This window comes from Triticum aestivum, chromosome 6B (genome assembly GCF_018294505.1).
Source record: "Triticum aestivum cultivar Chinese Spring chromosome 6B, IWGSC CS RefSeq v2.1, whole genome shotgun sequence".
Lineage (NCBI taxonomy): Eukaryota > Viridiplantae > Streptophyta > Magnoliopsida > Poales > Poaceae > Triticum > Triticum aestivum.
In genome coordinates, this window is record NC_057810.1 from 708,220,180 (window position 1) to 708,233,849 (window position 13,670).

At 43.5% G+C, this 13,670-nt stretch overlaps 2 protein-coding genes, 1 long non-coding RNA gene and 1 pseudogene across 4 annotated transcripts; 2 read left to right on the plus strand and 2 right to left on the minus strand.

Annotated features, from left to right (window-relative positions):
• LOC123139857 (trithorax group protein osa-like) overlaps positions 1-600 on the plus strand; it is a 4,091-nt pseudogene extending 3,491 nt beyond the window's left edge.
• A 1,010-nt stretch (positions 601-1,610) lies between these two features.
• On the minus strand, positions 1,611-8,978 carry LOC123139860 (uncharacterized). 2 transcript variants are annotated; one of them, XR_006469665.1, is made up of 4 exons: positions 8,730-8,978; positions 7,510-7,653; positions 2,472-2,867; positions 1,611-1,913 (listed from the first exon to the last, which is right to left on the minus strand). It is a non-coding gene; the product is annotated as an uncharacterized lncRNA (long non-coding RNA). The 2 variants fall into 2 exon arrangements; XR_006469664.1 differs by lacking the exon at positions 7,510-7,653 and having other exon boundaries at positions 1,617-1,913.
• On the plus strand, positions 3,785-7,109 carry LOC123139859 (receptor-like serine/threonine-protein kinase SD1-8). The gene is made up of 5 exons (XM_044559556.1): positions 3,785-5,093; positions 6,084-6,185; positions 6,311-6,492; positions 6,569-6,779; positions 6,871-7,109. Exons 1-5 carry the CDS (start codon positions 3,785-3,787, stop codon positions 7,107-7,109), a joined length of 2,043 nt encoding a protein of 680 aa, XP_044415491.1.
• A 375-nt stretch (positions 8,979-9,353) lies between the features above and the next one.
• LOC123135054 (prostatic spermine-binding protein) lies at positions 9,354-10,197 on the minus strand (the record flags this gene model as incomplete). The annotated part of the gene is given in 1 exon segment (XM_044554177.1): positions 9,354-10,197. A coding segment is annotated over 1 exon segment (586 nt), but the record flags the coding sequence as incomplete, so codon positions are not given.
• Positions 10,198-13,670: the final 3,473 nt, after the last annotated feature.

Here is a 13,670-nt window from a genome sequence, read left to right on the forward strand (position 1 = left end):
TGCTCCTCTGAGTGCTGGTCCAAACTAGAGCCCTTTGCAGCACCCCCTCAGGGAAACTTGAGGTCTGGTTTTAGTTGTACGGATTGCTCATCCATTGTGTCCTGAGAACGAGATATGTGCAGCTCCTATCGGGATTTGTCGGCACAGTCGGGTGGTCTTGCTGGTCTTGTTTTACCATTGTCGAAATGTCTTGTAAACCGGGATTCCGATACTGATCGGGTCTTCCTGGGAGAAGGAATATCATTTGCTGACCGTGAGAGCTTGTGATGGGCTAAGTTGGGACACCCCTGCAGGGTATAAACTTTCGAGAGTCGTGCCCACGGTTATGTGGCAGATGGGAATTTGTTAATATCCGGTTGTAGAGAACTTGACACCAGATTCGAGTTAAAATGCATCAACTGCGTGTTTAGCCGTGATGGTCTATTTTCGGCGGAGTCCGGGAAGTGAACGCGGTTTTCGGGTTATGTTTGACGTAAGTAGGAGTTCAGGGTCACTTCTTTATCATTGCTAGCTTCACGACCGTACCGCTTGTTTCTCTTCTCGCTCTTATTTGCGTATGTTAGCCACCATACATGCTTAGTCGCTGCTGCTACCTCACCACTTTACCCCTTCCTTACCCATTAAGCTTTGCTAGTCTTGATACCCATGGTGATGGGATTGCTGAGTCCTCGTGGCTCACAGATTACTATAACGACAGTTGCAGGTACATGTATTGCGATGATCATGATGCGAGAGCGATGTTACTTGTTTTGGAGTTCTTCTTCTGCTTCTTCTTCGATCAGGGGATAGGTTTTAGGTCGGCAGCCTGGGCTAGCAGGGTGGATGTCATTTGAGTTTCTGTTTGTGTTTCATCCGTAGTCGGATGTTGATCTTGTGTATGATAAAGTTGTATTCATGTGGCATTGTATGCCTCTTGTATGTATCCCCAACTATTATGTAATGGTACGATGTAATGATATCCACCTTGCAAAAGCGTCTCCAATATGCGCTTCTATCCTTAGTTGAACCTTCGAGTTCCTTTAGGATAAGGTCGGTGTCGGATCGCCCAGACTAAGATGTACTCACCCGTTGCAATTTTCCACCTAGAGTGTAGGCAATTAGCCGCTCTTGCCAGGGTTACCCGTGCACATACTACATAGCCATCATTCCTCTTGTTGCTTCTTTAGCCAAATATGTTCTCTGCCCCAGTGCTACCCAGGCGTGCACCTTGTACAGGGTTGCTCCAGCCTTGCCATCTCGACGAGTATATATGGTCGCGCCTTCCCCTCCTCCGATCCAGCGGAAAAATCATTTGTGAGTAATACATTTGCGATGGAAGAAGTGCACTGTGAACATCTGCAATAGCATGATGACTAGCATATAAGACACTGAATTTTTTTCAGATACATAGTTGCGCATGACAGCCAAAATTTTCGTTTTTCTTGCAAAGCTAGGGGCGCAATCTCGGGCGCGACTACACACTCGAACGCGTGGCTGGCGAACTTCTATAGTCATAGAGGCCATGGATAAATGTGCATGTCACTCCACTACATCTATAGTTGAAGCAACTACAAAGGGAAACTGAATTTCCTGCACAGTGATGCTCACATTCACCTGCAATCTCATGTATATACGCACAAAAGATAGGTTATTTTCAGAAAACCAGCAAAACTGAAGCAAGGTGTCTGTTCTGTTCATAAAACATTTTTTTCATTCACAAGATATTAAAACGACACATGAAACACCGATGCAGCAGAGATACATCCAGGCAGGAAAAAACGTTACGCTTCTACAAGAAGGAAGAAAAACATCTTCCTAAATCGCTACAAGATGAACCGACTACACGACGTAGGTAGTACAGAATTACTAGGGGCGACAAAACAAAGTCTCCTTAGGCTAGAATAACAAGACGCCGACAACCATGAACCCCCAGCCTGCCAAAGAAAAACAAACATTAACAGGCCTGATCAGTTAAGTTACTGCAAGAGAGACCAAGCAAGAATTATGTCAGTACAAGATGCTTCGGACCATGAGCCAGTTAAATGATTGTGTGCGCGCTCAAAACCCGTAGTCATGAATAGATGACCGTGTGTGCTCTAGCTAGCCAGAAATGGGACCTGGCACTGTATGTACACAAAGCTACCCTATGTGAACAAAAGAAGCTTATGTTTTTTTTTTAACCAGAGTAGGCCTACTTGGCTAAAGTATCCAAATACTCTTCTCATGATAGCATGAAGTGTCCATAATTTAGCACAATATCCAAAAGAATCGCTGTAGGCCAACTGTGTTTCGCCTACAAAACATTGAAATTGTAGGCCAACTGAATATAGGCGCCACTGTGTTTGTTTTCAGAGATTGAGTTCAGTATGTTTCCTACTCATTATGTTGTTCAAGGAAATGGGCGTGCTCTCTGAATTTCCGTGCAAAATATAATAGCATCGAACACGTGCATAATTTGGAGGATCCTACATAAAGGGTACATAACCACTTACCAGTCAGCAGTAAAACCATGCCTGTTGCCAAAAACGATCTCTGAAGCTAGAGAGTCGGCTATGACATGGCTGCAGTGCCAGATGAACATGGTTATCAGTTTTACACTACTCAAAAAGAGATCAGTACCCTGAACATTCACTGTAAAAAGCAAGTGGTAGTTCTAGTGCCAGATGACTCGGCAAAACAAGGCCAGATGATCACTTGCACATAGGTGTCCCGATTAGTCAAGCATAAGAATACCTGCTGAATCTACCTCTGATTTGCTACAGTGCTACCCATGTGTGCAAATTATACAGAGTTGCTCCAGCCTTGCAATCTCAGAGCTTTCACCTCCTCCGGTGCAAAAAATCATTTCCGAGTCATACATTTTGATGGAAGAAATGCACTGTGAGCATCTGCAATAACATAAATACATCAACATCTAAAAAATATCCTTTTTCAGGTGATACGATCTTTTCAGGTAAATGAGGAGACACTAAACAGGTGATGCACTCTATTCAGACAGTTGCACAAGACAGCAGAAAAAATGCTTTTTCTTGCAAAGCTAGGGGCGCAAATGTGGGCAAGACTGCACGCTCAAATGTGTAGCTGGCAAACTTTATAATTGCAAAGACCAGAATGAATGTGCGAGTTCACCCACAGAGTTTGACCTAACATTTTTAAGAAACAAGCGCAAGGTCCCTTTGTACATCCAGTCAGGGCCTAATGATGTTCTTCTGAAACCCAAAGGAAAACAAATTGTGTCCTTCTTAATGAGCTGATCTGTCCGTGTTTTTAATTTATCCAGTTATAGTTTACATGGTCAAACAATAAATGATGCAAGCCCAAAGGGAAGACCATGGAAATTCCTGCACCACTGATGGTCACATTTACCTGCAACCTATACGCACAAAGATAGGTTCGTTTAAAAAAAAAACAAGATAACATACTAAAACCGGAACAAGGGGTTTGTTCTGTTCATAAAATATGCAATCCAACTAACATTGTACCAGCAACCAGCACATTCAAACAAGAAAACCCAGCAGTCACACCTAAAAGAACAGTAAATGCTATTCTATTTGCTGAGAAAGGCTAGTCCGACATAGTCCAGATGATAACAACCACAACCCAACATTTTCAAACTTCCTAGTAAATATATCTCCTTGACTACTTCCAAGGTTCCCACTTTCCCAGTAACTTCCTGTCGGAAAAGGGCCACAAATAATAAGCTTGACTGACTCTGCCTCTCCCAGGAGTTCTGATTTGCATTGTCCAAAGGCAACTCATCCACTGCTTTGCTTCCATTATCCCAGTTCCATAGTTCGCTACAGCAATGGACCCCTTTCCCATACACAAAATCATCTGCCTTGTTTGTTGGTCATTTTGGTTATTCCCATTCTGTGCATCATCCGGCAGCCGCCTTCTTCCCGACAAGCCGCTTTCTGCTGGAAGCACCATCACCTCCGACGACGGCACTTTCGCCCTGGGATTCTTCTCCCCGTCCAGCTCCGGCAGAAAACATTACTACGTCGGAATATGGTACAAGAACATACCCAAAGACAATGTTGTGTGGGTTGCCAATCGTGCTATGCCGATTGCTGATCCTTCTTCTGTAACACTGGCCTTCACAAACGGATCCAATCTGGCCCTGTCAGACACCAATGGCCAGCTTCTCTGGATGACAGATATCAGCGCCGCAGGGAATTCATCGTCAGAGGCAACTGGTGGAGAAGCCACACTTGATAACAATGGGAATTTTATCCTTCGGTCATCACAGGGCATCATCTTATGGCAAAGCTTCGATTATCCGACCGACACTCTCCTTCCAGGTATGAACCTCAGGATCACCCACAAGACGCATGGACTACAACGGCTCGTCTCTTGGAGAAACACCCAGGACCCATCCCCGGGCAACTTCTCATATGGTGCACACCCTGATGAGTTTCTGCGGCGTTTTTCATGGAATGGTTCGACACCATACTGGCGAAGTCCAGCGTGGAATAACTATTTGTTAGTAGGGCGGTACGTCGAGAGTGTCAAGTCCACAATTCACTTCACACTGAATACTATTGATGATGAGGTGTACATTTCCTTTGGACTACCAGAACCAAGTGTCTCCTTAGTGCTACTGAAGATGGACTACTCAGGAAAGATGAAGTTACGAACCTGGAATAGCAACATGTCCAAATGGGCTGACCTGCGATCAGAACCTAAACAGGAATGCAACAAATTTGGTTACTGTGGTCCATTTGGTTACTGCGACAACACGCAGCCTATTGTGACATGCAAGTGTATTGATGGCTTTGAGCCAAACAACAAGCAAGACTGGACGGGGCACAGGTTTTCGCAGGGATGCCACCGGATGGAAGCACTAAGATGTGGTCAACGGGATAGCTTCTTAAATTTGCCAAGCATGAAGGTTCCCCACGAGTCCTTGCATGTCAAGAATATAAGCTTAGATGAATGCATAGCAGAATGCACCAGCAACTGCTCCTGCACGGCGTATGCTTTCGCCAATACGAGCACCAAGGATATCAATGGGGATGAAACTAGGTGCCTATTATGGAACGGAGATTTGATTGACACAGAGAAGCTCATTGGACAAGGGCAAAACCTCTATATCCGGGTTAATGGATTGAGTGGTACAGTTTACTGTCTCTGTTTCTCTGCTTGCGTTAGTAGATATACCCTCTATTTTATGGGTCCAATGGAGCTCCAGTAATATCTCCCTTAGTATTATTTACAATGTCAGTACAAGTAAGGTTTAAATTAGTAGTGGCGGGCAAATATTAGAGGGTAAAGAATTGGTAATGCCATGATGGAACAGTTTGGCGCAGCATATATGCTATCAGTGAATCATTACAATATTTTTAATACGAAAACATAACAGCTTATCCAATTGGAGGGTGCAGATTAGCAGCAACTGGATGCAGAATGAAAATATGAGCATGCAGGAGTTGGCAATACTGCAGTCAAGTTTATGAAGTTGTTAGTATGTAAAACACTTCCATCTGAATAATTTATCAAGGAACAACTTCTAATACATGTTTCAGACATCTGAGGTGGCTGGAAACATTTGGCCAGCAGCTAACATAGTAGTTCCAAAGTCTATATATATCCAATCTCAGTCAATGTATAGGAAATAAGCCTAGCTCATATGGGCGGGAGAGTGAATGTACAGTCCCACCGCCCTCGTTCGAGTCCTATTTTATTGGACTTGAATTTGGGTTACTATCTATTTCCTATTAATAGAAAATGTAGTTGCTCCTACAAGTTCATACAATCCAAGTCAATATACAAGATATACATACCTATAGAAGGAAACCTTCAAGTTTTGGCATAAGTTGTCTATGCCATCTGATTATATTGTATACAAAAATTGGGAATGACAACCACTCCATCCAATTCAACAAAACATGTTGTGTGAGATTTTAATTTTAAGTGTCAAGCAAAAGTTTTGAATGTCCAAAATGTTAGCATACTCGTGATGCAAATGTTCATGTGAAACAAATAGATTGCTTGAGAGTGAGACAATGTGCAGGTAGTTCTACTTGCAAGAAGTATTTGGCTTGTGAAACTAACTATTTAGAATATCTTTAAATCATAATTGCTCACAGACTGAATTTTGGCAGATAAAAAGCGGAAGAGCACTGTTTTAAAAATTACACTGCCAGTCGTGTCAAGCTTGCTCATAATCATATGGGTGTGCCTTGTTTGGATCTGCTGCTTGGGAGGTAGAACACAGTTCATACTTTTCTCTGTGTATTTCCCTCAAGCATGATTGTGCAGGCCAATGCTATTCCATATTTCTATGTGCTATGTTCCTTTATTATAATGTTTGCATCAATGTTCCTGATAGGCAAACAAAGAAACAAGAAAATTTGGAAGAAGCTGATGTCAGGAACTTCGAGCACTTCAGTTGAACTTTGCGACGGAAACTTAAAGTATCCTTCTATTAGGTTCAAAGAAATTGTACTTGCAACAAACAATTTCTCTAACTCCAACAAGCTTGGACATGGAGGTTTTGGCAATGTTTACAAGGTAACGTGAATTTTTATTTTATCGAGCAACATAACTGTATTTCCATCTTGTTTGACCTAAAAATGGATGTGTCCAGGGAACGTTAGAAGATGGTACAGAAATTGCTGTGAAAAGGCTTAGGAAGGGTTCTGGCCAGGGAGTACTGGAGTTCAGAAATGAAGTACTACTCATTGCGAAGTTGCAGCATAAAAACTTGGTTAGACTTCTCAGCTTCTGCATCCATGGAGATGAGAAACTATTAATATATGAATACTTACCTAACAAAAGTCTGGATGCCATGCTTTTCGGTATGTTCTGCTTACGTATTGCCAATTCAGTAAGTCATGAAATCAACCAGAATAACTGATGTCATCCCTCAATTGATGCAATTGGTAGCAGATGCCACAAGAAAATCAATGCTTAATTGGCCAATAAGATTCGAGATAATCAAAGGGGTAGCTAGAGGACTTCTTTATCTTCATCAGGATTCAAGGTTGAAGATAATTCACAGGGATCTCAAAGCAAGCAACATATTATTAGATGCCGAAATAAGCCCTAAGATATCTGATTTTGGTATAGCAAGGATATTTGGTGTCGATCAGCAGCAAGAAAATACCAACCGCGTTGTTGGCACATAGTGAGTGATATACTGCATGAGTGATCTTTATACATTATTCTTGTGCTTGACCAAAATTATGTTATGTGCTCCTAACTGGGACATGCTTCAAACAGCGGTTACATGTCGCCTGAATATGCTTTGAACGGAGTGTTCTCTGTCAAGTCTGATGTATACAGCTTTGGAGTTTTACTACTAGAGATTGTGAGTGGCTCAAAGACCAGCTCTGTGCACCTAAAAGCAGACTTCCCCAGCATTATAGCCTCTGTAAGTACAATGACATGTTCGAATTTCTGCAAGTATAGTAAATATATGCATCTTTGAAGGGTTAGATATGATATGATGGATGCAGGCATGGAGCTTATGGAAGGATGGGAACACAAAGGATTTTGTTGACTCGTCAATTGTGGGGAGTTGTTCACCTGATGAAACTATACGGTGCATCCATATTGGACTTTTGTGTGTTCAAGACAGCCCAAATGCGCGGCCACTCGTGTCATCAATTGTGTCCTTTCTGGAGAATGGAGATATATCACTTCCACCTCCAAAAGAGTCTGTGTATTTTGCTGAAAACAACAATGGAAATGATGGAGCAGCAGAAAATACTGTAAATTCTGCAAATAACATGAGCATTACAGTAGTAGAGGGACGCTAGTACTTAGCAGTCTAATCTCTGTATATGCCGTGGGTACTTTTTACAACTGTATACTGGATAAGAAACTGGTATTTTTGCCTTGAAGAACAAGAAGCTTTGTTTTAATATAGAGAATGTATTTCATGTCCGGTAGCTCCAGCAAATGGGAGAGATCTAAATGTTCGTATTGAAGACCCTTCTCACCAAGAATTTTGGATGCATAAAAGAAGGCAAGTTAACCAGTTAAATTTTGTATGCTTAAAAAACAGGTAGTATAACTGTACAAGTGTATAACCAAATTTTGTTATACTTAGAGAACGGGTACCACGCGCGGCCTCCCGGTCTGCCATACTATTTCTTATATGAACTAACAATTATCTACTATCTAACTCCAAGCCGATTGTTTCTTAATCCAGGCCAACTGTCATTTCGATTGAGTAGAATGTATATGTCTTAATTTTGCATGCAATATGTCTGTTAGTTACTATGGAGTTTTTTATAAGCACGAGCATTTATCAGATAGGTCACTTTATTGTGTCAGACTAAACAACATTTGTGAAGTTTGACAGAAATCATGTAGAAAAGCAACTTCAAATCACATTAGAAAATATACAAACGCTTAACTAGAAGAAATAAAAAAGACATCCTGTCGCATTGATTGAAAGTGCGTAAAGTATACTGTGATATAACCCTTAACTAAACTAGTGCCATCTGACCAGCAATAAGAAACTTATGTAGTGTAGGAGAATGTGAACCCTGAGCAGCACTAAGATTACACTCCCCCTCTTATTTCAAGGGATTGGAGGTCAGCAGCTGGTTTCTTCTTGCAGGCATTTTCACAAACACCTTGCGCCCACTCCAGCTCGCTGCTCACGGTCACCACCATCCAAGGCGCCTCGACTCGAGATCCCGCAGCAAAGTTCCAACCAAAGGGCATACGGGTTCCGCTAATCCACGTCGCATAGGTTGTGAGGAACAACTAGGTCCGTTCGCAATTAGAGCACGCACCTCTGAAGCTCTCGCGCCCCACCCGGACGGCCTCGCGCGGCCGCCAAGCCGTCCGTCGGCGTGGAGTGGCGCCTTGGCCTGCTGTGATCGCCGTCGGCCTCCTCCTTCCTGTGCTGGCAGAAATGTGGCCCGGAACAAGGTGCGGCATCTCCGCCAGCAGCATTTTGTCCTCCTCCCGCCGGCGATGTCGGCCAGCTCCTTTTCCTCTCACGCAGCTGGACCGAGGGCTTTCTTTGGTGATTCGGCACAGCCCAGCCCAGCCCAGCCCAGCCAGGGTTATGGGCCTGGCATTTATTCACGCGGTTCTCAAAAAAAAAACGCAGCTTTGTACTGCATGCTCACTCGCTCTGTTCCATGCTGTTTAAACCTTTTTTACTCAAAAAAATCTGTTTAAACCTTTTTATTTTAAACAGCACAACTGTTTAGAGCTTTTTTGTTCGCAAGACCAGTCTTGACAAAACACTCCCTGTTTCTAATCTAAAATAAAAAGAAAATGTAACATGATCAACATTTTTCTTTATTGGCGTTTTCCTTTAACAAGGTTGCTGCTACAGTCTAGATCCCTGATGTTGGTCATGCACATAGTAGGCACTGCTTCCGTTCCTAAATGTAAGAACTTTGATCGAACTGCCAAAACATCTTATATTCAGAAACAGAGGGTTTAATACGGAGTGATGCGCTTATTTGTGTGCGGACTTCATTGTCTGTAGGTTGTAGCCAGATACATAACTTTAAAGTGCATGCACGTACAGAGGTTTATGGCTAATACATGTTTAAAGATAAGCTCGCTATCATGATCTTGAAGCAAGTAATGACTTGAAGGACGAAGTAAGCTCGCATGCCCATATATATATGGTCATTTTAGGAAGCTCGTCATTCTTCTTACCGGTTTCCTCCCGGGACTTCCTTCTTTTCTGGAGTTGAGGGCTTCTTCTTCCTGCCCTTTGAGTTGTCGTCATCACCATCACAGTCAGAGCCTGAGTCACAGTCGTGGCCCGAGTGGGATCGGCCATTGTCGTCATCGTCGTCGCCACCATCATCATTATCATCGTCGCCACCATCATCATCGTCGTCGTCGTCGTTGTCATCATCATCATCATCACGACGACCACCACCACCACCACCATCGTCGTCGTCGTCATCGTCGTTGCCATCATGATCATCATCACCACCACCACCATCATCATCATCGTCGTCATCATCGTCGTCATCGTGGTGGTGGTGGTGGATCTTCTTTTTGTTACTCCGGTGAGAGCTAGGCTTATGGCCTTGCTCCTCCGCTGATGCCAAGTCCGCTAGATCACCAACAACAAGCTGGGCAGGCTTGGCCACCGCTTCCTCCTCGTCTTTGCAGCAGTGCGCCGACAGGGTGGACCCGCTCTCAGTGGTCGTCTGGTCCGTCTGCACGGCCGCGAGCGACTCCGTGGCGGCGGGGGCAAGCAGAAAGGTGACGGCGAGCAGCAAGGCGGCCAGGCAGGCGGTGGCGCGCCCCATTTGTGTGTTTGGTGAGTGTGAGCTCACGCGCGTTGGCAATATCTAACATACACAGTGATGTGCCTGAATCCATGTGGCATCGAGTGCAAGGTATATATATGTGTTTGTTGGCTTGGGAATGTGGAGGACATTATGGAGTTGAAAGCTAAGCTCTATAGTGCGTTGGTTTGGTTTTCATTGAAAGAGTGAGTCACACCTCACGTGGTACATTATCTCCTTTTTTTTAGATCATGCGTACATTATCTCCTCATTGTTTTTATCTTCCACGAAATATCTCCTTGTTTATGTTGAGCCATAAGAGTCAGTGCGCCCCTACTAGGAAGGAACTTGTGCACTCACCCGTTGCGATTTTCCACCTATAGTGTAGGCATTAACCGCTTCTACCATGATGTTTATATAGTACTAAACTATGTTTTTTTATATAAAAGGGCATTTTTTTATTCATTCTAATGTTAGATCAAAGTGATACAACTGCAACGAATGAATATCTGGCCTTTACATAACCAAATGCACATAGTCAACAAGTCCTAGACATCTCCTTTATTTAAGTACTTCCTCTGACCAATTCGAAGACTACACTGCCATCAATTCTCTGGCTTGTCTCAAAAAAAATTTTAATTCTCTGGCTCGCGTCCAGCTAGGCAGAACCATAGGATGAAGTGGGAGCACGGATGGGAGCATGAGGAGGGAGCAGGCAAACCGGATCCCGATGCATGGCTCTCGCATGTCAAACTGACGGTTCTGAACGGCCGGGCAACCAACCACGTGGCAAATGTGGTCAGCCATCCCATCTTCTTTGAAATGGTACATTCCCAACGTCCGAGCAATTATTCATGTGGATGGCAACGACATACGCAACGCTTTTTCTAGTGCACTCCATCTGTTTGCGCCTCTCTCTTAATAAACAGCAAGGCCCAGGGCATAACAGAAAAATGACCAAGGAGTCGGATCTTTGACTGCTCACCCCATTTGTTGTCTTCGGTTTGTTAGACATCAAGCACCTGAGAAAGAAAAAAAATGCTTCAGTCACTTTTTCCGCTTCGTGCAAGGCCGTGGACGAGCAGGAGACGGCAGGGGTCAACGGTTAGAAATTTAGGGTTTGTGGTCTACCTCTATTCCTTTGCGCTTATTCGTGGAGCCGCTCACAAATCGCATAACTGAGGCTAGGGGTAGGGACCTTCTTATACTGTCTTTTCAAAGAGTCCACCTTTTATACAGACAAGATTCCTAGTCTTTTTTAACTAGTTTTCCGGGATAGAGTCCAGATCAAATTACCAACCATGATCATATTTGTATGTTAACGGATTCTACCTGTTATGTCCTCAAAGCACGCGCCTGTGAGCAACGCATCATAATAGAGTGTAAATTCCTCTAGTTATGTAGATCAACATTAGGGCTGTAATCTAACTATACAATCTAGCTCCTTCCGATTATCACTGTACCCGGATAGTCTTTCCAATATAAATCGCATATTGTATTCTACTGATAATCGACCAGCTTCCTTAATCATATAACTTAAGTATGTTCCAACAAGTGATAATCATGTAAAGTAATTCCATGCATAAAATACATGTATAATTCCATAGTGAGGTAGGAGGGGCGGGAGGGGGCGAGGCATGCGCCACCGGCCGCAGGCAAGCGGTTCTATGGTAGGAAGAAGGTGAGGTTGAAGATGAATAGTGCCCTGATGTGTTTTTGGCCGTTAGATCAAGATCAAGTGGTCCTGGGAAAAAGTGAGTGACGCAAAAGACATTTTCAGTTGCATAATCAGTAGGCGCTCCTTTTTTTTTGAGGTAATAGCACCCCAGGTACCCTAACTTGCACCCAATGTGATGATCTAGTCCCAAACTTGCAAAACTAGACCAACTCATACCCCAACTTGCAACCAATGTGATGTTTTAGTCCCAGGCCAATCATAGCTCGCCAATTGGCTGCCAAGTGGCCGGCCCGGTCAGCGCCTGTAGTTTTGCACAAACCCCCCTGCCGTTTCACTCATTCAACCCGCAGTACCCCCCACCTGAATTAAATCTGTCGAAGGAATCGAGCTCTGCTGGTCCACTCGTTCCCCATCTGCCCCCTTTGCCCCCGCGGCTCCAGCATCAGCTTATCCACGCCGACAGCAAGCTCGCCGCCGCCGTCCAGCTCACCGCCGCCGTCCAGGTCGCCTCCATGGTATCTTGGAGTGACGGATCGAGCTCGTCCTCCGACGGCTACTCTGTGACAAGTGAGGTTAGTTCTTGGCTATGTCTCTGGCAGATAGGGATTGAGCAGAAATGTATGTTCTTGAGTAGCAAAAATGTATGTTTGGTGACAAGAATATGTTGTATGTAGGCTCCTGCTCCTGCCACCATTTTCTGCTCTGAGTGGACAGGCCTTGCTCCAGATATTGCAGCTAGATGTGAACACCAGTGTGTGTGTGAGAAGTTTGTGTGCTTTGAATCAGTTGACAGTGGAAGGAGGTATCTTGCTTGTGCTCAAAAGGTAAGTAGATCTACCAAACTTGCAATGTGTCATGTAAATGTGGAGGAGTTCATTTGATCTGTATAATAGTGTGCCATGTAAATGTGGAGGAGTGCATTTTCAGTTAAGAGCATCTAGTTTGTGAACTTAAATTAATCCTTTAGTTAACAGCATCTTGTTAGTGAACTTAAGTGAATTTCAAATGAACTATCAGAACTTAACTTAACTTAACTTAATTGAAATGAAATAACAGAATTTAAATGAAATAACAGAACTTAACTGAATTAGAATGAAATAGCTGAACTTAACTGAAATTAACTGAATTCAAATGAATGACTGAATTTAACTGAATCCAAATCAAATGAACTAACTGAATTCTATCTTATTTGTTAGGAAATACCTAAATGCAAGTTTGTGGAGTGGATTGACCCTGAATGGCCAGACACTCTGAAGATGAGTTTAGCCAGGGTTTGGGCCATGTATGATGATGAGGTAAAGCTGAGGCTCAGGGAAAGTTTAGTTCTTGCTGAAGAAAATTTTAGGGTTGTGAAAGAGAAGGAAAAGATGGCAAATGATCTGAGGTTTTTTAAACTAGATTTTGCTAAGATGGTGGGTGACAAGGAGCAGGCAGTTACTGAATTGGGCAATGCAAGACTTGCTCTTTCTGACCTAAAGGAAGAGCTTCAGAAGAAGAAGATGGCTGATAAATCTACCACTAGCATTCATCAGGTTGTGAGGGCTAAGGCAGAGAAAGAGAGGGATGAGATGAAGCAACAGATGGAGAGCATGAAGGAAGAGTTGGACAAAGTGGTGTCACAGAGGGATGAGCTGAAGAAGGAGAAGAAGAAACTAGAGTACATGATTGGTGATCTATTCAGGCACAAGGAGGAGACCAAGAGCAAGATAAGGAGGGTGAAGGAGATCTTAGATGAATCTGAGTAATTCATTGTTGGTGCAAGTTGTATTAGACTGAATTTGTATGAGTAC